At 48.6% G+C, this 20,061-nt stretch overlaps 1 protein-coding gene across 1 annotated transcript in view; it reads left to right on the forward strand.

Annotated features, from left to right (window-relative positions):
• The window catches only part of LOC129857058 (disintegrin and metalloproteinase domain-containing protein 22-like), a 136,526-nt gene that overhangs the window by 112,032 nt on the left and 4,433 nt on the right, over positions 1-20,061 (forward strand). Inside the window, exons 18-29 of the mRNA XM_055924961.1 lie at positions 1,570-1,701; positions 1,791-1,854; positions 1,979-2,084; positions 2,249-2,368; positions 13,837-14,005; positions 14,148-14,259; positions 15,271-15,361; positions 15,482-15,535; positions 15,722-15,829; positions 16,771-16,871; positions 17,211-17,277; positions 19,362-19,485. Of these exons, the coding sequence (XP_055780936.1) occupies positions 1,570-1,701; positions 1,791-1,854; positions 1,979-2,084; positions 2,249-2,368; positions 13,837-14,005; positions 14,148-14,259; positions 15,271-15,361; positions 15,482-15,535; positions 15,722-15,829; positions 16,771-16,871; positions 17,211-17,277; positions 19,362-19,485 (1,248 nt within the window). The remainder of the gene's footprint in view (positions 1-1,569; positions 1,702-1,790; positions 1,855-1,978; positions 2,085-2,248; positions 2,369-13,836; positions 14,006-14,147; positions 14,260-15,270; positions 15,362-15,481; positions 15,536-15,721; positions 15,830-16,770; positions 16,872-17,210; positions 17,278-19,361; positions 19,486-20,061) is intronic.

Below are 20,061 nucleotides of genomic sequence, written 5' to 3' on the forward strand. Positions count from 1 at the left end.
GGTGCCAGTCCTCTCTGGCTGTGCCGGGTGGAGAGGAACCAGGCTCTGAGGGGGTGCCAGTCCTCTCTGGCTGTGCCGGGTGGAGAGGAACCAGGCTCTGAGGGGGTGCCAGTCCTCTCTGGCTGTGCCGGGTGGAGAGGAACCAGGCTCTGGGGGGGTGCCAGTCCTCTCTGGTTGTGCCTGGTGGAGAGGAACCAGGCTCTGAGGGGGTGCCAGTCCTCTCTGGCTGTGCCGGGTGGAGAGGAACCAGGCTCTGAGGGGGTGCCAGTCCTCTCTGGCTGTGCCGGGTGGAGAGGAACCAGGCTCTGAGGGGGTGCCAGTCCTCTCTGGCTGTGCCAGGTGGAGAGGAACCAGGCTCTGAGGATGTGCCAGTCCTCTCTGGCTGTGCCGGGTGGAGAGGAACCAGGCTCTGAGGGGGTGCCAGTCCTCTCTGGCTGTGCCGGGTGGAGAGGAACCAGGCTCTGAGGGGGTGCCAGTCCTCTCTGGCTGTGCCGGGTGGAGAGGAACCAGGCTCTGAGGGGGTGCCAGTCCTCTCTGGCTGTGCCGGGTGGAGAGGAACCAGGCTCTGAGGTGGTGCCAGTCCTCTCTGGCTGTGCCGGGTGGAGAGGAACCAGGCTCTGGGGGGGTGCCAGTCCTCTCTGGCTGTGCCGGGTGGAGAGGAACCAGGCTCTGAGGGGGTGCCAGTCCTCTCTGGCTGTGCCGGGTGGAGAGGAACCAGGCTCTGAGGGGGTGCCAGTCCTCTCTGGCTGTGCCAGGTGGAGAGGAACCAGGCTCTGAGGATGTGCCAGTCCTCTCTGGCTGTGCCGGGTGGAGAGGAACCAGGCTCTGAGGGGGTGCCAGTCCTCTCTGGCTGTGCCGGGTGGAGAGGAACCAGGCTCTGAGGGGGTGCCAGTCCTCTCTGGCTGTGCCGGGTGGAGAGGAACCAGGCTCTGAGGGGGTGCCAGTCCTCTCTGGCTGTGCCGGGTGGAGAGGAACCAGGCTCTGAGGTGGTGCCAGTCCTCTCTGGCTGTGCCGGGTGGAGAGGAACCAGGCTCTGGGGGGGTGCCAGTCCTCTCTGGCTGTGCTGGGTGGAGAGGAACCAGGCTCTGAGGTGGTGCCAGTCCTCTCTGGCTGTGCCGGGTGGAGAGGAACCAGGCTCTGAGGGGGTGCCAGTCCTCTCTGGCTGTGCCGGGTGGAGAGGAACCAGGCTCTGGGGTGGTGCCAGTCCTCTCTGGCTGTGCCGGGTGGAGAGGAACCAGGCTCTGGGGGGGTGCCAGTCCTCTCTGGCTGTGCCGGGTGGAGAGGAACCAGGCTCTGAGGTGGTGCCAGTCCTCTCTGGCTGTGCCGGGTGGAGAGGAACCAGGCTCTGGGGGGGTGCCAGTCCTCTCTGGCTGTGCCAGGTGGAGATTATAAGAGTGCATGGCCATTAAGACCAGATTGTTCTTCAAGATGTTTAAATGTTCATAGATGACCAGCAGGGTCAAATAATAATTATAGTGGTTGTAGTCTGTGCAACAGGTCAGTACCTCAGGAGTAAATGTCATACACCTGCTGACATGCTTTGACCTGTGTTGTGTTGTGTGTGGGCAGATGGATTTTATGGGCGTGGTGTGTAGGGAGGCAGTGAATGACTGTGATATTCCAGAGAACTGCACTGGTAACTCCAGCCAGTGTCCCCCAAACGTGCACAAGATGGACGGCTACTCATGTGAAAAGGAACAGGTAAGAGATATCAAGAATAATCAGAGTGGACCAGTTGGTGTGTACAGGTGTGTGTTTGTGTTTGACGTGTGCCATTCCTCTGTGTCCAGGGTCGTTGCTTCAACGGGAGGTGCAAGACCAAAGACAGACAGTGCAAGTACCTGTGGGGAGAGAGTGAGTAACAAAACTCTTTTGATTCAATCACTGATGAAAACGTTTTTATCCACCTCAATGACACTCAAAGCAGGTTATCTGTGTAGGTTGTGACATCATCCCTGTTCATTGTCTGATTTTTCAGAGGCGACCGCTGCTGAAAAGTTCTGTTATGAGAAGTTGAACATCGAGGGGACAGAGAAGGGGAACTGTGGGAAGGACAAAGACACATGGGTCCAATGCAACAAGCAGTAAGGACACCTGTTTGAACACAGAACACAATACACAGAATACAATGACATGCCATCGCACTGTACTTCTATCCTTGAACATAACATGTGTCCAGCAAAGTTTAGGTAAGTAATGGAACCTGAACTTAGAGAGAAGGTTCATCACTACTTCCTGTGTGTTTCAGAGACGTGCATTGTGGGTACCTGCTATGTTCCAACATATCGCCGGCCCCCCGACTAGGAGAGTTGCAGGGGGGACTGACGTCCTTCTCTGTTGCACAGCACAGCGCCTCGCTGGACTGCAGGTACACACACACACACACACACACGCACACACACACACACACACACACACACACACACACACACACACACACACACACACACCACTCAGCCCAGTGTGACTCGGTCAGAGGTCACCAGACTGATTCATTCAGCGTGTGATGGTTCTCCTTGGGTTGCTAAGGAATTACAGTCCATTCATAGATATTTACACACGCTGATTGATAAAGCGACCTCCTTATATTTACGTCACTAAACACAATTACTATTTAGCGGAACAGAATTCCTATTGTGTGGACCCATTTATCTATAACTGTACTGTAATTATCATGAACACACAACACCACCAACCCACACATGCACCTTTAGTCAGACTCTCTCTGGGGATGCAATTTGTCTCAACTGATGATTGATTGATTTTATTTATTTAATCTTTCAAAAGACGCATATACAGTATATAGCCAAGAACAAGAAGTACATGCATTAAAAACCTAGCAAGGATAACATGATAAAGTCTTAGCTTATTTAATAATAGGACATAAGAAATGCTACAAATTTGAAGAAACATAGAAAAAGGGATTTAATTGTTTCTGGTAAAATAATGAAAGATTAGAAAGAAGAAACAGTATTTGACATATGGTCCATTGTGGATGATGCAGGCCTCCAGAGCATATCCAGAATAATGTCTCTAGCTCTCTCTCTGACGATGCAGGCCTCCAGAGCATATACAGAATAATGTCTCTAGCTCTCTCTCTGACGATGCAGGCCTCCAGAGCACATACAGAATAATGCCTCTAGCTCTCTCTCTGACGATGCAGGCCTCCAGAGCACATACAAAATAAGGTCTCTAGCTCTCTCTCTCTCTCTGACGATGCAGGCCTCCAGAGCACATACAGAATAATGCCTCTAGCTCTCTCTGACGATGCAGGCCTCCAGAACACATACAGAATAATGTCTCTAGTTCTCTCTCTCTGACGATGCAGGCCTCCAGAGCATATACAGAATAATGTCTCTAGCTCTCTCTGACGATGCAGGCCTCCAGAGCATATGCAGAATAATGCCTCTAGCTCTCTCTCTGACGATGCAGGCCTCCAGAGCACATACAGAATAATGCCTCTAGCTCTCTCTCTGACGATGCAGGCCTCCAGAGCACATAAAAAATAATGTCTCTAGCTCTCTCTCTCTGACGATGCAGGCCTCCAGAGCACATACAGAATAATGCCTCTAGCTCTCTCTCTGACGATGCAGGCCTCCAGAGCACATAAAAAATAATGTCTCTAGCTTTCTCTCTCTGACGATGCAGGCCTCCAGAGCACATACAGAATAATGCCTCTAGCTCTCTCTCTCTGACGAATCAGGCCTCCAGAGCATATACAGAATAATGTCTCTAGCTCTCTCTGACGATGCAGGCCTCCAGAGCACATACAGAATAATGTCTCTAGCTCTCTCTCTGATGACGCATGCCTCCAGAGCACATACAGAATAATGCCTCTAGCTCGCTCTGACGATGCAGGCCTCCAGAGCACATACAGAATAATGTCTCTAGCTCTCTCTCTGGCGATGCAGGCCTCCAGAGCATATACAGAATAATGCCTCTAGCTCTCTCTGACGATGCAGGCCTCCAGAGCATATACAGAATAATGCCTCTAGCTCTCTCTGACGGTGCAGGCCTCCAGAGCACATACAGAATAATGTCTCTAGCTCTCTCTGACGATGCAGGCCTCCAGAGCATATACAGAATAATGCCTCTAGCTCTCTCTCTGATGATGCAGGCCTCCAGAGCACATACAGAATAATGCCTCTAGCTCTCTCTGACGATGCAGGCCTCCAGAGCATATGCAGAATAATTCCTCTAGCTCTCTCTGACGATGCAGGCCTCCAGAGCATATGCAGAATAATGCCTCTAGCTCTCTCTCTGACGATGCAGGCCTCCAGAGCACATACAGAATAATGCCTCTAGCTCTCTCTGACGATGCAGGCCTCCAGAGCATATGCAGAATAATGCCTCTAGCTCTCTCTCTGACGATGCAGGCCTCCAGAGCACATACAGAATAATGCCTCTAGCTCTCTCTGACGATGTAGGCCTCCAGAGCATATGCAGAATAATGCCTCTAGCTCTCTCTCTGACGATGCAGGCCTCCAGAGCACATACAGAATAATGCCTCTAGCTCTCTCTGACGATGCAGGCCTCCAGAGCACATACAGAATAATGTCTCTAGCTCTCTCTGACGATGCAGGCCTCCAGAGCATATGCAAAATAATGCCTCTAGCTCTCTCTCTGACGATGCAGGCCTCCAGAGCAAATACAGAATAATGCCTCTAGCTCTCTCTCTGACGATGCAGGCCTCCAGAGCACATACAAAATAAGGTCTCTAGCTCTCTCTCTCTCTCTGACGATTTAGGCCTCCAGAGCACATACAGAATAATGCCTCTAGCTCTCTCTGACGATGCAGGCCTCCAGAACACATACAGAATAATGTCTCTAGCTCTCTCTCTCTGACGATGCAGGCCTCCAGAGCATATACAGAATAATGTCTCTAGCTCTCTCTGACGATGCAGGCCTCCAGAGCATATGCAGAATAATGCCTCTAGCTCTCTCTCTGACGATGCAGGCCTCCAGAGCACATACAGAATAATGCCTCTAGCTCTCTCTCTGACGATGCAGGCCTCCAGAGCACATAAAAAATAATGTCTCTAGCTCTCTCTCTCTGACGATGCAGGCCTCCAGAGCACATACAGAATAATGCCTCTAGCTCTCTCTCTGACGATGCAGGCCTCCAGAGCACATAAAAAATAATGTCTCTAGCTTCCTCTCTCTGACGATGCAGGCCTCCAGAGCACATACAGAATAATGCCTCTAGCTCTCTCTCTCTGACGAATCAGGCCTCCAGAGCATATACAGAATAATGTCTCTAGCTCTCTCTGACGATGTAGGCCTCCAGAGCACATACAGAATAATGTCTCTAGCTCTCTCTCTGATGATGCATGCCTCCAGAGCACATACAGAATAATGCCTCTAGCTCGCTCTGACGATGCAGGCCTCCAGAGCACATACAGAATAATGTCTCTAGCTCTCTCTCTGGCGATGCAGGCCTCCAGAGCATATACAGAATAATGCCTCTAGCTCTCTCTGACGATGCAGGCCTCCAGAGCATATACAGAATAATGCCTCTAGCTCTCTCTGACGATGCAGGCCTCCAGAGCATATCCAGAATAATGTCTCTAGCTCTCTCTCTGACGATGCAGGCCTCCAGAGCATATACAGAATAATGTCTCTAGCTCTCTCTCTGACGATGCAGGCCTCCAGAGCACATACAGAATAATGCCTCTAGCTCTCTCTCTGACGATGCAGGCCTCCAGAGCACATACAAAATAAGGTCTCTAGCTCTCTCTCTCTCTCTGACGATGCAGGCCTCCAGAGCACATACAGAATAATGCCTCTAGCTCTCTCTGACGATGCAGGCCTCCAGAACACATACAGAATAATGTCTCTAGCTCTCTCTCTCTGACGATGCAGGCCTCCAGAGCATATACAGAATAATGTCTCTAGCTCTCTCTGACGATGCAGGCCTCCAGAGCATATGCAGAAAAATGCCTCTAGCTCTCTCTCTGACGATGCAGGCCTCCAGAGCACATACAGAATAATGCCTCTAGCTCTCTCTCTGACGATGCAGGCCTCCAGAGCACATAAAAAATAATGTCTCTAGCTCTCTCTCTCTGACGATGCAGGCCTCCAGAGCACATACAGAATAATGCCTCTAGCTCTCTCTCTGACGATGCAGGCCTCCAGAGCACATAAAAAATAATGTCTCTAGCTTTCTCTCTCTGACGATGCAGGCCTCCAGAGCACATACAGAATAATGCCTCTAGCTCTCTCTCTCTGACGAATCAGGCCTCCAGAGCATATACAGAATAATGTCTCTAGCTCTCTCTGACGATGCAGGCCTCCAGAGCACATACAGAATAATGTCTCTAGCTCTCTCTCTGATGACGCATGCCTCCAGAGCACATACAGAATAATGCCTCTAGCTCGCTCTGACGATGCAGGCCTCCAGAGCACATACAGAATAATGTCTCTAGCTCTCTCTCTGGCGATGCAGGCCTCCAGAGCATATACAGAATAATGTCTCTAGCTCTCTCTGACGATGCAGGCCTCCAGAGCACATACAGAATAATGCCTCTAGCTCTCTCTGACGATGCAGGCCTCCAGAGCATATGCAGAATAATGCCTCTAGCTCTCTCTCTGACGATGCAGGCCTCCAGAGCACATACAGAATAATGCCTCTAGCTCTCTCTGACGATGCAGGCCTCCAGAGCATATGCAGAATAATGCCTCTAGCTCTCTCTGACGATGCAGGCCTCCAGAGCATATGCAAAATAATGCCTCTAGCTCTCTCTCTGACGATGCAGGCCTCCAGAGCACATACAGAATAATGCCTCTAGCACTCTCTGACGATGCAGGCCTCCAGAGCATATGCAGAATAATGCCTCTAGCTCTCTCTCTGACGATGCAGGCCTCCAGAGCACATACAGAATAATGCCTCTAGCTCTCTCTGACGATGTAGGCCTCCAGAGCATATGCAGAATAATGTCTCTAGCTCTCTCTCTGGCGATGCAGGCCTCCAGAGCATATACAGAATAATGCCTCTAGCTCTCTCTGATGATGCATGCCTCCAGAGCACATACAGAATAATGTCTCTAGCTCTCTCTCTGGCGATGCAGGCCTCCAGAGCATATACAGAATAATGTCTCTAGCTCTCTCTGATGATGCAGGCCTCCAGAGCACATACAGAATAATGCCTCTAGCTCTCTCTGACGATGCAGGCCTCCAGAGCATATGCAGAATAATGCCTCTAGCTTTCTCTCTCTGACGATGCAGGCCTCCAGAGCACATACAGAATAATGCCTCTAGCTCTCTCTGACGATGCAGGCCTCCAGAGCATATGCAGAATAATGCCTCTAGCTCTCTCTGACGATGCAGGTCTCCAGAGCATATGCAGAATAATGCCTCTAGCTCTCTCTCTGACGATGCAGGCCTCCAGAGCACATACAGAATAATGCCTCTAGCTCTCTCTGACGATGCAGGCCTCCAGAGCATATGCAGAATAATGCCTCTAGCTCTCTCTCTGACGATGCAGGCCTCCAGAGCACATACAGAATAATGCCTCTAGCTCTCTCTGACGATGCAGGCCTCCAGAGCATATGCAGAATAATGCCTCTAGCTCTCTCTCTGACGATGCAGGCCTCCAGAGCACATACAGAATAATGCCTCTAGCTCTCTCTGACGATGCAGGCCTCCAGAGCACATACAGAATAATGCCTCTAGCTCTCTCTCTGACGATGCAGGCCTCCAGAGAATATACAGAATAATGCCTCTAGCTCTCTCTGACGATGCAGGCCTCCAGAGCATATGCAGAATAATGTCTCTAGCTCTCTCTCTGACGATGCAGGCCTCCAGAGCACATACAGAATAATGCCTCTAGCTCTCTCTCTGACGATGCAGGCCTCCAGAGCATATGCAAAATAATGCCTCTAGCTCTCTCTCTGACGATGCAGGCCTCCAGAGCACATACAGAATAATGCCTCTAGCTCTCTCTCTGACGATGCAGGCCTCCAGAGCACATACAGAATAATGCCTCTAGCTCTCTCTGACGATGCAGGCCTCCAGAACACATACAGAATAATGCCTCTAGCTCTCTCTCTGACGATGCAGGCCTCCAGAGCACATAAAAAATAATGTCTCTAGCTTTCTCTCTCTGACGATGCAGGCCTCCAGAGCACATACAGAATAATGCCTCTAGCTCTCTCTCTCTGACGAATCAGGCCTCCAGAGCATATACAGAATAATGTCTCTAGCTCTCTCTGACGATGCAGGCCTCCAGAGCACATACAGAATAATGTCTCTAGCTCTCTCTCTGATGACGCATGCCTCCAGAGCACATACAGAATAATGCCTCTAGCTCGCTCTGACGATGCAGGCCTCCAGAGCACATACAGAATAATGTCTCTAGCTCTCTCTCTGGCGATGCAGGCCTCCAGAGCATATACAGAATAATGTCTCTAGCTCTCTCTGACGATGCAGGCCTCCAGAGCACATACAGAATAATGCCTCTAGCTCTCTCTGACGATGCAGGCCTCCAGAGCATATGCAGAATAATGCCTCTAGCTCTCTCTCTGACGATGCAGGCCTCCAGAGCACATACAGAATAATGCCTCTAGCTCTCTCTGACGATGCAGGCCTCCAGAGCATATGCAGAATAATGCCTCTAGCTCTCTCTGACGATGCAGGCCTCCAGAGCATATGCAGAATAATGCCTCTAGCTCTCTCTCTGACGATGCAGGCCTCCAGAGCACATACAGAATAATGCCTCTAGCACTCTCTGACGATGCAGGCCTCCAGAGCATATGCAGAATAATGTCTCTAGCTCTCTCTCTGGTGATGCAGGCCTCCAGAGCATATACAGAATAATGCCTCTAGCTCTCTCTGATGATGCATGCCTCCAGAGCACATACAGAATAATGTCTCTAGCTCTCTCTCTGGCGATGCAGGCCTCCAGAGCATATACAGAATAATGTCTCTAGCTCTCTCTGATGATGCAGGCCTCCAGAGCACATACAGAATAATGCCTCTAGCTCTCTCTGACGATGCAGGCCTCCAGAGCATATGCAGAATAATGCCTCTAGCTCTCTCTCTGACGATGCAGGCCTCCAGAGCACATACAGAATAATGCCTCTAGCTCTCTCTGACGATGCAGGCCTCCAGAGCATATGCAGAATAATGCCTCTAGCTCTCTCTGACGATGCAGGTCTCCAGAGCATATGCAGAATAATGCCTCTAGCTCTCTCTCTGACGATGCAGGCCTCCAGAGCACATACAGAATAATGCCTCTAGCTCTCTCTGACGTTGCAGGCCTCCAGAGCATATGCAGAATAATGCCTCTAGCTCTCTCTCTGACGATGCAGGCCTCCAGAGCACATACAGAATAATGCCTCTAGCTCTCTCTGACGATGCAGGCCTCCAGAGCATATGCAGAATAATGCCTCTAGCTCTCTCTCTGACGATGCAGGCCTCCAGAGCACATACAGAATAATGCCTCTAGCTCTCTCTGACGATGCAGGCCTCCAGAGCACATACAGAATAATGCCTCTAGCTCTCTCTCTGACGATGCAGGCCTCCAGAGAATATACAGAATAATGCCTCTAGCTCTCTCTGACGATGCAGGCCTCCAGAGCATATGCAGAATAATGCCTCTAGCTCTCTCTCTGACGATGCAGGCCTCCAGAGCACATACAGAATAATGCCTCTAGCTCTCTCTCTGACGATGCAGGCCTCCAGAGCATATGCAAAATAATGCCTCTAGCTCTCTCTCTGACGATGCAGGCCTCCAGAGCACATACAGGATAATGCCTCTAGCTCTCTCTCTGACGATGCAGGCCTCCAGAGCACATACAGAATAATGCCTCTAGCTCTCTCTGACGATGCAGGCCTCCAGAACACATACAGAATAATGTCTCTAGCTCTCTCTCTCTGACGATGCAGGCCTCCAGAGCATATACAGAATAATGTCTCTAGCTCTCTCTGACGATGCAGGCCTCCAGAGCATATGCAGAATAATGCCTCTATTTCTCTCTCTGACGATGCAGGCCTCCAGAGCACATACAGAATAATGCCTCTAGCTCTCTCTCTGACGATGCAGGCCTCCAGAGCACATAAAAAATAATGTCTCTAGCTCTCTCTCTCTGACGATGCAGGCCTCCAGAGCACATACAGAATAATGCCTCTAGCTCTCTCTCTGACGATGCAGGCCTCCAGAGCACATAAAAAATAATGTCTCTAGCTTTCTCTCTCTGACGAAGCAGCCCTCCAGAGCACATACAGAATAATGCCTCTAGCTCTCTCTCTCTGACGAATCAGGCCTCCAGAGCATATACAGAATAATGTCTCTAGCTCTCTCTGACGATGCAGGCCTCCAGAGCACATACAGAATAATGTCTCTAGCTCTCTCTCTGATGACGCATGCCTCCAGAGCACATACAGAATAATGCCTCTAGCTCGCTCTGACGATGCAGGCCTCCAGAGCACATACAGAATAATGTCTCTAGCTCTCTCTGACGATGCAGGCCTCCAGAGCACATACAGAAAAATGTCTCTAGCTCTCTCTGACGATGCAGGCCTCCAGAGCATATACAGAATAATGCCTCTAGCTCTCTCTCTGATGATGCAGGCCTCCAGAGCATATACAGAATAATGTCTCTAGCTCTCTCTGATGATGCAGGCCTCCAGAGCACATACAGAATAATGCCTCTAGCTCTCTCTGACGATGCAGGCCTCCAGAGCATATGCAGAATAATGCCTCTAGCTCTCTCTCTGACGATGCAGGCCTCCAGAGCACATACAGAATAATGCCTCTAGCTCTCTCTGACGATGCAGGCCTCCAGAGCATATGCAGAATAATTCCTCTAGCTCTCTCTGACGATGCAGGCCTCCAGATCATATGCAGAATAATGCCTCTAGCTCTCTCTCTGACGATGCAGGCCTCCAGAGCACATACAGAATAATGCCTCTAGCTCTCTCTGACGATGCAGGCCTCCAGAGCATATGCAGAATAATGCCTCTAGCTCTCTCTCTGACGATGCAGGCCTCCAGAGCACATACAGAATAATGCCTCTAGCTCTCTCTGACGATGTAGGCCTCCAGAGCATATGCAGAATAATGCCTCTAGCTCTCTCTCTGACGATGCAGGCCTCCAGAGCACATACAGAATAATGCCTCTAGCTCTCTCTGACGATGCAGGCCTCCAGAGCACATACAGAATAATGTCTCTAGCTCTCTCTGACGATGCAGGCCTCCAGAGCATATGCAAAATAATGCCTCTAGCTCTCTCTCTGACGATGCAGGCCTCCAGAGCAAATACAGAATAATGCCTCTAGCTCTCTCTCTGACGATGCAGGCCTCCAGAGCACATACAAAATAAGGTCTCTAGCTCTCTCTCTCTCTCTGACGATGCAGGCCTCCAGAGCACATACAGAATAATGCCTCTAGCTCTCTCTGACGATGCAGGCCTCCAGAACACATACAGAATAATGTCTCTAGCTCTCTCTCTCTGACGATGCAGGCCTCCAGAGCATATACAGAATAATGTCTCTAGCTCTCTCTGACGATGCAGGCCTCCAGAGCATATGCAGAATAATGCCTCTAGCTCTCTCTCTGACGATGCAGGCCTCCAGAGCACATACAGAATAATGCCTCTAGCTCTCTCTCTGACGATGCAGACCTCCAGAGCACATAAAAAATAATGTCTCTAGCTCTCTCTCTCTGACGATGCAGGCCTCCAGAGCACATACAGAATAATGCCTCTAGCTCTCTCTCTGACGATGCAGGCCTCCAGAGCACATAAAAAATAATGTCTCTAGCTTCCTCTCTCTGACGATGCAGGCCTCCAGAGCACATACAGAATAATGCCTCCAGCTCTCTCTCTCTGACGAATCAGGCCTCCAGAGCATATACAGAATAATGTCTCTAGCTCTCTCTGACGATGTAGGCCTCCAGAGCACATACAGAATAATGTCTCTAGCTCTCTCTCTGATGATGCATGCCTCCAGAGCACATACAGAATAATGCCTCTAGCTCGCTCTGACGATGCAGGCCTCCAGAGCACATACAGAATAATGTCTCTAGCTCTCTCTCTGGCGATGCAGGCCTCCAGAGCATATACAGAATAATGCCTCTAGCTCTCTCTGACGATGCAGGCCTCCAGAGCACATACAGAATAATGCCTCTAGCTCTCTCTGACGATGCAGGCCTCCAGAGCACATACAGAATAATGTCTCTAGCTCTCTCTGACGATGCAGGCCTCCAGAGCATATACAGAATAATGCCTCTAGCTCTCTCTCTGATGATGCAGGCCTCCAGAGCATATACAGAATAATGTCTCTAGCTCTCTCTGATGATGCAGGCCTCCAGAGCACATACAGAATAATGCCTCTAGCTCTCTCTGACGATGCAGGTCTCCAGAGCATATGCAGAATAATGCCTCTAGCTCTCTCTCTGACGATGCAGGCCTCCAGAGCACATACAGAATAATGCCTCTAGCTCTCTCTGACGATGCAGGCCTCCAGAGCATATGCAGAATAATGCCTCTAGCTCTCTCAGACGATGCAGGTCTCCAGAGCATATGCAGAATAATGCCTCTAGCTCTCTCTCTGACGATGCAGGCCTCCAGAGCACATACAGAATAATGCCTCTAGCTCTCTCTGACGATGCAGGCCTCCAGAGCACATACAGAATAATGCCTCTAGCTCTCTCTGACGATGCAGGCCTCCAGAGCATATGCAGAATAATGCCTCTAGCTCTCTCTCTGACGATGCAGGCCTCCAGAGCACATACAGAATAATGCCTCTAGCTCTCTCTGACGATGCAGGCCTCCAGAGCATATGCAGAATAATGCCTCTAGCTCTCTCAGACGATGCAGGTCTCCAGAGCATATGCAGAATAATGCCTCTAGCTCTCTCTCTGACGATGCAGGCCTCCAGAGCACATACAGAATAATGCCTCTAGCTCTCTCTGACGATGCAGGCCTCCAGAGCACATACAGAATAATGCCTGTAGCTCTCTCTGACGATGCAGGCCTCCAGAGCATATGCAGAATAATGCCTCTAGCTCTCTCTCTGACGATGCAGGCCTCCAGAGCACATACAGAATAATGCCTCTTGCTCTCTCTGACGATGCAGGCCTCCAGAGCACATACAGAATAATGCCTCTAGCTCTCTCTCTGACGATGCAGGCCTCCAGAGCACATACAGAATAATGCCTCTTGCTCTCTCTGACGATGCAGGCCTCCAGAGCACATACAGAATAATGCCTCTAGCTCTCTCTCTGACGATGCAGGCCTCCAGAGCATATACAGAATAATGCCTCTAGCTCTCTCTGACGATGCAGGCCTCCAGAGCATATGCAGAATAATGCCTCTAGCTCTCTCTCTGACGATGCAGGCCTCCAGAGCACATACAGAATAATGCCTCTAGCTCTCTCTCTGACGATGCAGACCTCCAGAGCACATAAAGAATAATGCCTCTAGCTCGCTCTGACGATGCAGGCCTCCAGAGCACATACAGAATAATGTCTCTAGCTCTCTCTCTGGCGATGCAGGCCTCCAGAGCATATACAGAATAATGCCTCTAGCTCTCTCTGACGATGCAGGCCTCCAGAGCATATACAGAATAATGCCTCTAGCTCTCTCTGACGATGCAGGCCTCCAGAGCACATACAGAATAATGTCTCTAGCTCTCTCTGACGATGCAGGCCTCCAGAGCATATACAGAATAATGCCTCTAGCTCTCTCTCTGATGATGCAGGCCTCCAGAGCATATACAGAATAATGTCTCTAGCTCTCTCTCTGTGAATTCAATTCTATATTTGATTTCTGTCCCTGTGTAACTTCTATATGAATGGATCCCCTGTAACTGTGTTGTGTTGTGTGCTGTATGTCAGTGGCGGTCATGTGATGATAGACGGGGACAGTGACCTGGGCTATGTGGAGGATGGGACAGCCTGTGGGACAGAAAGGGTCTGCTTCAACCACAAGTGTCTGCCCCTTCAGGAGTTCAACTTCAGCACCTGCCCTGGAACCACCGAGAAGACCATCTGTTCTGGACACGGGGTATGGATACACATACACAAATGCACAAACACACACATGCATGCACACCCACTTTCTCTCTCTCTCTCTCTCCAACCTTTCAGTTCCTAATACATATTTTTTGGTGTGTATGCCTGCATGCTTGTTTATGTGTGTGTTGCAGATTTGTAGTAACGAGCTGAAATGTGTGTGTCACTTGGGTTGGACTGGAGACGATTGTAACGCCACATCTCCTCTCAGCTACCTGGTGGTTGGACCCACCGCCTCTGTATCAGGTACAAATAACTCCACACATCTCCCTATCTCTCTCTCTAACTCTTTCCCTCTCCCCCTATTTATATAAGCCCTGCTTAGAAATAGCTCTCTTCCTACCTTTCTCTCTCTCTCTTTCTCTCTCTTCCTCTTGTTCTTCCCCTCTATCTCTCTCTCTCTCTCTCTCTCTCTCTCTCTCTCTCTCTTGCTCTCTCTCTCTCTCTCTTCCTCTTGTTCTCCCTCTCTCTCTCTCTTGCTCTCTCTCTCTCTCTTCCTCTTGTTCTTCCCCTCTCTCTCTCTCTCTCTCTCTCTATGCCTCTGTCTCTTTGACTCTCTCTCGCTCTTTCCCTCAAACTTTCTCTTCCGTTCTCCCTCACTCTCTAAGTCTATCTAACACTCTCTAACTCTCTCTAACTCTCTCCCTCTCTAACTCTTTCCCTCTCCCCCTATTTACACAAAGACTCTGTAAGAGGTTTTGGTTCGACATACGTATTTAAGCCTTTATTTTCATCATAAATCATTGGTTCATTCATTGTTTAGTTATTAAGCATATAATCGTTATTTTTGGCCTTTACGTTTGCATTAGTATCTGTTTTCTTTAAAGCAACCAGGCACATCTTTCTTTTTGTTTGTTGTTTATTTTCACACACATTCTTTGTCGACAGGCTCATGTCATTGATGGAGTGACGCTGAGGTCAGATCTGAGTTCCTCTTCATTGTGTTTTCCCCTTCTGTGATGTCACTTCCTCCTCTTTCTCCTCCTCTCACCCCATCCCAGTCTCCCCAGCCTGTAGTCAGTCATGTTTTTGAATCCTTCTGCGTTTCCCCTCAAAAACATACACATCAATGTTTGTAATCTGTTTCCTCCCCTCTTTCCTTTCAGATCTCTTCCCTCTGAGTGTGCTGTGTTTTAGTGTACTATTGAAGTGAGGTGTACCCACTTGATCACTTCAAAGTGTATTTCTCCTACAGATTAATCTGAAAACAACTATAATACCGTTTGTTTATAAAGTGCCCCCCCCCCCCTCTCTCAGGTATCACCAGTACTAACATCATCATCGGAGCCATCACTGGCTCCATTCTGTTCCTGGCTCTCATCCTGGCCATCACCGCCTGGGGATACAAGTGAGTAGAGCTGGACCTCAGCTCTAGACCTGGGATAGCTGACTAGTTAGGATTAGGAACTGGTTTGGGATCCTGTCATTGGTCAGTGTGTCTGATGTGACCGTCCTTCTTCACTAACAGGAGCTACAGACAGCGGTGCTACGTTGAGTCAGAGGTTCACAGAAGATTCTGCAGGTTTGTCATCCTCATTCTTTCCCATTTACATTTTTGTCATTTAGCAGCGCGACTTACAGTTCCACATTTTCTATAACGGTCATTATTTGTTGATCTATTTATGTGTTGGTCAATTTGTTGATGTGTTTGTGAAATCACATCTATGTCATGACAGTGTTCAGATGTCTGTTTGTTGGCGTTTCTCAGGCAAATGCCTCCGGGGGACTATGTGAAGAAACCCGGCGATGCAGACTCGTTCTACAGTGACCTGGCCCCTGGGGTCAGCACCAACTCAGGCTGTAGCTCCAAGAAGAGGTCTGGCTGTCTGTCTAACCTGCAGATATACACGCTCTCTTTCCCCCCCTCCATCGCCTCCATCTCACAAAACATCTCTCTGTTTGCATTCAGGTGTGACATCATCTCACTGCTATCGCAAACGTGTGTGTGTGTGTGTGTGTGTGTGTGTGTGTGTGTGTGTGTGTGTGTGTGTGTGTGTGTGTGTGTGTGTGTGTGTGTGTGTGTGTGTGTGTGTGTGTGTGTGTGTGGGGTGAGGGGGTTTCTTATTTTGTGTGTGTCGAGGGTATCTTGTCTTGTTCGCCATATGTGTAGTTGGTTGTGTAGTGTTGATTTCAATATGCCTCTTTCTGCACATTCTTCTCATCATGTTGTCATGGTATCACTCCCTGTTGTCATGGTATCGCTCTCTGTCATCCTGCTATCGTTCAGAGTCGTCATGGTGTGGTAGTCTGTTCTCATGGAATGTACCATCAGTCTCCTTCCTGTCCTCCTCCTACTTTGAGCTATCTGTCTGTTCTCTACTGTAGACAAAGGAAAATAATATTATAATAATATACAGTCGTGTGTGCATAAATTTTACGTATGGGTGGTCCCAGAAATCAAACCGACTAAACAGATGTTGTAAATCTGGGCTCCCAAGTGGCGCAGCGGTCTAAGGCACTGCATCTCAGTGCTTGAGGCGTTACTACAGACACCCTGGTTTGATTCCAGGCTGTATCACAACCGACCGTGATTGGGAGTCCCATAGGGCGGCGCACAATTGGCCCAGCGTCGTCCGGGTTTGGCCTGTGTAGGCCGTCATTGTAAATAAGAATTTGTTCTTAACTGACTTGCCTGGTTAAATAAAGGCTAAATAAAAAAAATAAAAAGTCTGGGGATCAGGTTGTCAGTAATGATGATCGTGATGATAATGGTTATCACTGTTTCACAAGGAAATATAACTTTGTGTGTGTGTGAAGGTCTAACGGTCTGTCCCACTCGTGGAGCGAGCGAATCCCTGACGCCAAACACATCTCTGACATTTGTGAGAACGGGCGACCCAGGAGCAACTCATGGCAAGGTAAATACACACACACACACACACACACACACACACACACACACACACACACACACACACACACACACACACACACACACACACACACACAGAGCGCACACACACAGAGCGCACACACACACACACACACACACACAGAGCACACACACACACACACACACACACACAGAGCACACACAGAGCACACACAGAGCACACACAGAGCACACACAGAGCACACACACAGAGCACACACACAGAGCACACACAGAGCACACACAGAGCACACACAGAGCACACACACACAGAGAGTTATATTTCCCTGTGCTAACCGTGTGTTACTGTGGCCTTCCTCTGTAGGAAATCTGAGTGGAAATCGCAAGAAGTCGAAAGGGAAGAAGTTCCGTCCTCGCTCCAACTCTACAGAGTAAGTCACCATGTTCCTGGATGGGCTTCCACATGGCTCAGGGATTGTATTTACACCCATCCAAATCAGCTCAAATAGCAGCAAGCCAAGAGGTTCTGTATGGTGAAATAGACTAATACAAATTGTGGGGTACTTGTAGAATCTGTGAATCCAGCATTTCACAAGAACTTTATAAGAAAGTGTATTAATGAGTTACATTGACTATTACCAGATTTTGTTACCTCAGAGACGCCATGGTTCTAGAATGTTGTACTGCACTGTTCTATAAAGAAAAATGGCATTGTAGAGTGCATGTGGGACTTAATGGCAGTCACTATGGCCATGCTTGAACGGACAAATGCTATTTGTTTTTATCTAGGGGTCAGTGTTATGGGTGAGGGTAAAGGTTAAGTGTTAAGGTCAGGGCTATTACTTATAAAGAGGACATTTGTGAAACCATACTTCTGTTCTTTCTAGCATGGCCACTCAAAAACAACCCTAACTGCACATGCTCCCCGTGAAGGAACACAATTAACGCCTTGTTGACCTTTCAGCCTGTTGATCTCCCAGCCTGTTGTTGTTTGTTTGTTTGTTCCCGGTCTTGGCACCTGAGGTTATTTGCAGAGCAACTGTTCTTGTTTGAAAGCATGGGAGTGAATGAGGAGAATTTAACTGCTTGGACCGATTTGTGACATCTGGCCAAAATGAAATGACCATCTTACTAAAACACACATTCATCTAGTCAAGTTCTTCACAGTCCCATCTTGTCTTCCTCTCACTTGCATCTTGGTGGTGTGTGTTCAGAATGTCTTTGGTCTGCTCTGCTCTCCTAAAATATCTCCTCTTCCTCCCTCATCCTCTTTCTCCCTCTTCCTCATCTCCATCCTCCTCCCTCTCATCCTCTTTTTCCTTCTGTTTCCTCTTCTCCTTTCCTCCTCCCTTCTCGGTGTGTCTATCAATCCCCACTCCTGCAGGTATTTAACCCCTCGCTTCCAAACAGAGCATTATGATGTAACTAAGTGGGTAGAAGATGTGAATAAAAACACTGAAGGACCCTACCTTAGGTATTACCTCAGGTCATCTCCTATTCCTCAACAACGCCCACCCCCCTCTTTTAACTTCCCTTTGGCTTGGTCCGTGTATTTGGGTTCAATTTGGCCAGGGGAGGTAGGGAAGGGTTATACCAGTGATTCCCAAATGGGGGTCAGTTCCCTTTATCACAGATAAAGAGCAGATTGATTGGTAGTTCTGGTGATGATGTCAGAGCTTTGGTTGACAGCTCTTGGTCCTCTTGTGTCTTTGGACTCCCATGAATCATTGCTTTTAGCGTACGATGGTTCCTTCTAGGATTTAGGATGGTTGGATGTATCAATAGCTGCTGAAACTTTACAACAGTTTTACATTTTGTTGAGTATTGAGTAACATAATTGTCTTGCTTCATTTGTAATGACACCAAAAAGGAAGTCATTAGAAATAATCTCTATTACTAGTCTATTTCCTTATTTCCCTCCGTTGCTCTTGCCATCTTGTCTCTCTTTATCTCTGCATGTTCAGTGTTGGGTTTGCTCTGATGTCATCATTGTGCTACACACATGTCTGAGTCCCCTACTGAGTGTCTCTGTGCTCACCGGCCTGGTTGGTTCACATTTACCCACCATGACACCATCTCCACTACACCTTCTGGTCCTGCACCAGCCCAGATACGCCCCAACACAGGCCGGTGTGTCAAATTAACTGTACTCAGTGGGTGACTGACTGACTGACCTGCCCACTCCCACTCCCACTCCAGCCACAGCACAGCTGGCTCTGTTGCATTGCTGATGATGGTGCAGCGGTTGATGATGTTATAGGCAGGTCGATGAGAGGTAGAGGTGACTGTTCCCAGACCAGGGCTGTTCAGGCTGGTCTACTCTGGCACAGGCAGATGCTTCCCCTAACCACAGCTCTAGGGTCAAATTATCGTACCCCCAAACTGAACCTTAACCGTTAGGGTCCTGAAAAAATGTCTGCCTCGGTGTTTAGGGGCAACTTCTGCCTATTCCGGGCAGATCAGTAAGAATGATGATGTCACCGTTTATAGTGAGGTCATTTCCTGTCTCTTTCAGGACGCTCTCCCCGGCGAAGTCGCCCACCTCCTCCACGGGGTCCATTGCATCCAGCCGGAGGTACCCTTACCCCATGCCCCCCCTCCCCGACGACCAGAGGAAGGCCAACAGGCAGAGTGCCAGGGTAAACTACTCTAATAACACAGTATATAGCACATACTGCACATAACATCTCATATGTAACATATACTGCACATAACATCTCATATGTAACATATACTGTACATAACATCTCCTATGTAACATATACTGTACATAACATCTCCTATGTAACATATACTGTACATAACATCTCCTATGTAACATATACTGTACATAACATCTCCTATGTAACATATACTGTACATAACATCTCCTATGTAACATATACTGTACATAACATCTCCTATGTAACATATACTGAACGTAACGTCTCATACGTAACACATACTGTACATAACGTCTCATACGTAACATATACTGTACATAACGTCTCATACGTAACACATACTGTACATAACGTCTCATACATAACACATACTGTACATAACATCTCATACATAACACATACTGTACATAACGTCTCATACATAACACATACTGTACATAACGTCTCATACGTAACACATACTGTACATAACGTCTCATACATAACACATACTGTACATAACATCTCATACGTAACATATACTGTACATAACGTCCTAGAAAGTAGGTAAAT

The sequence above is a fragment of the Salvelinus fontinalis genome, chromosome 6 (assembly GCF_029448725.1).
Source record: "Salvelinus fontinalis isolate EN_2023a chromosome 6, ASM2944872v1, whole genome shotgun sequence".
In the NCBI taxonomy this organism is placed as follows: Eukaryota; Metazoa; Chordata; class Actinopteri; order Salmoniformes; family Salmonidae; genus Salvelinus; species Salvelinus fontinalis.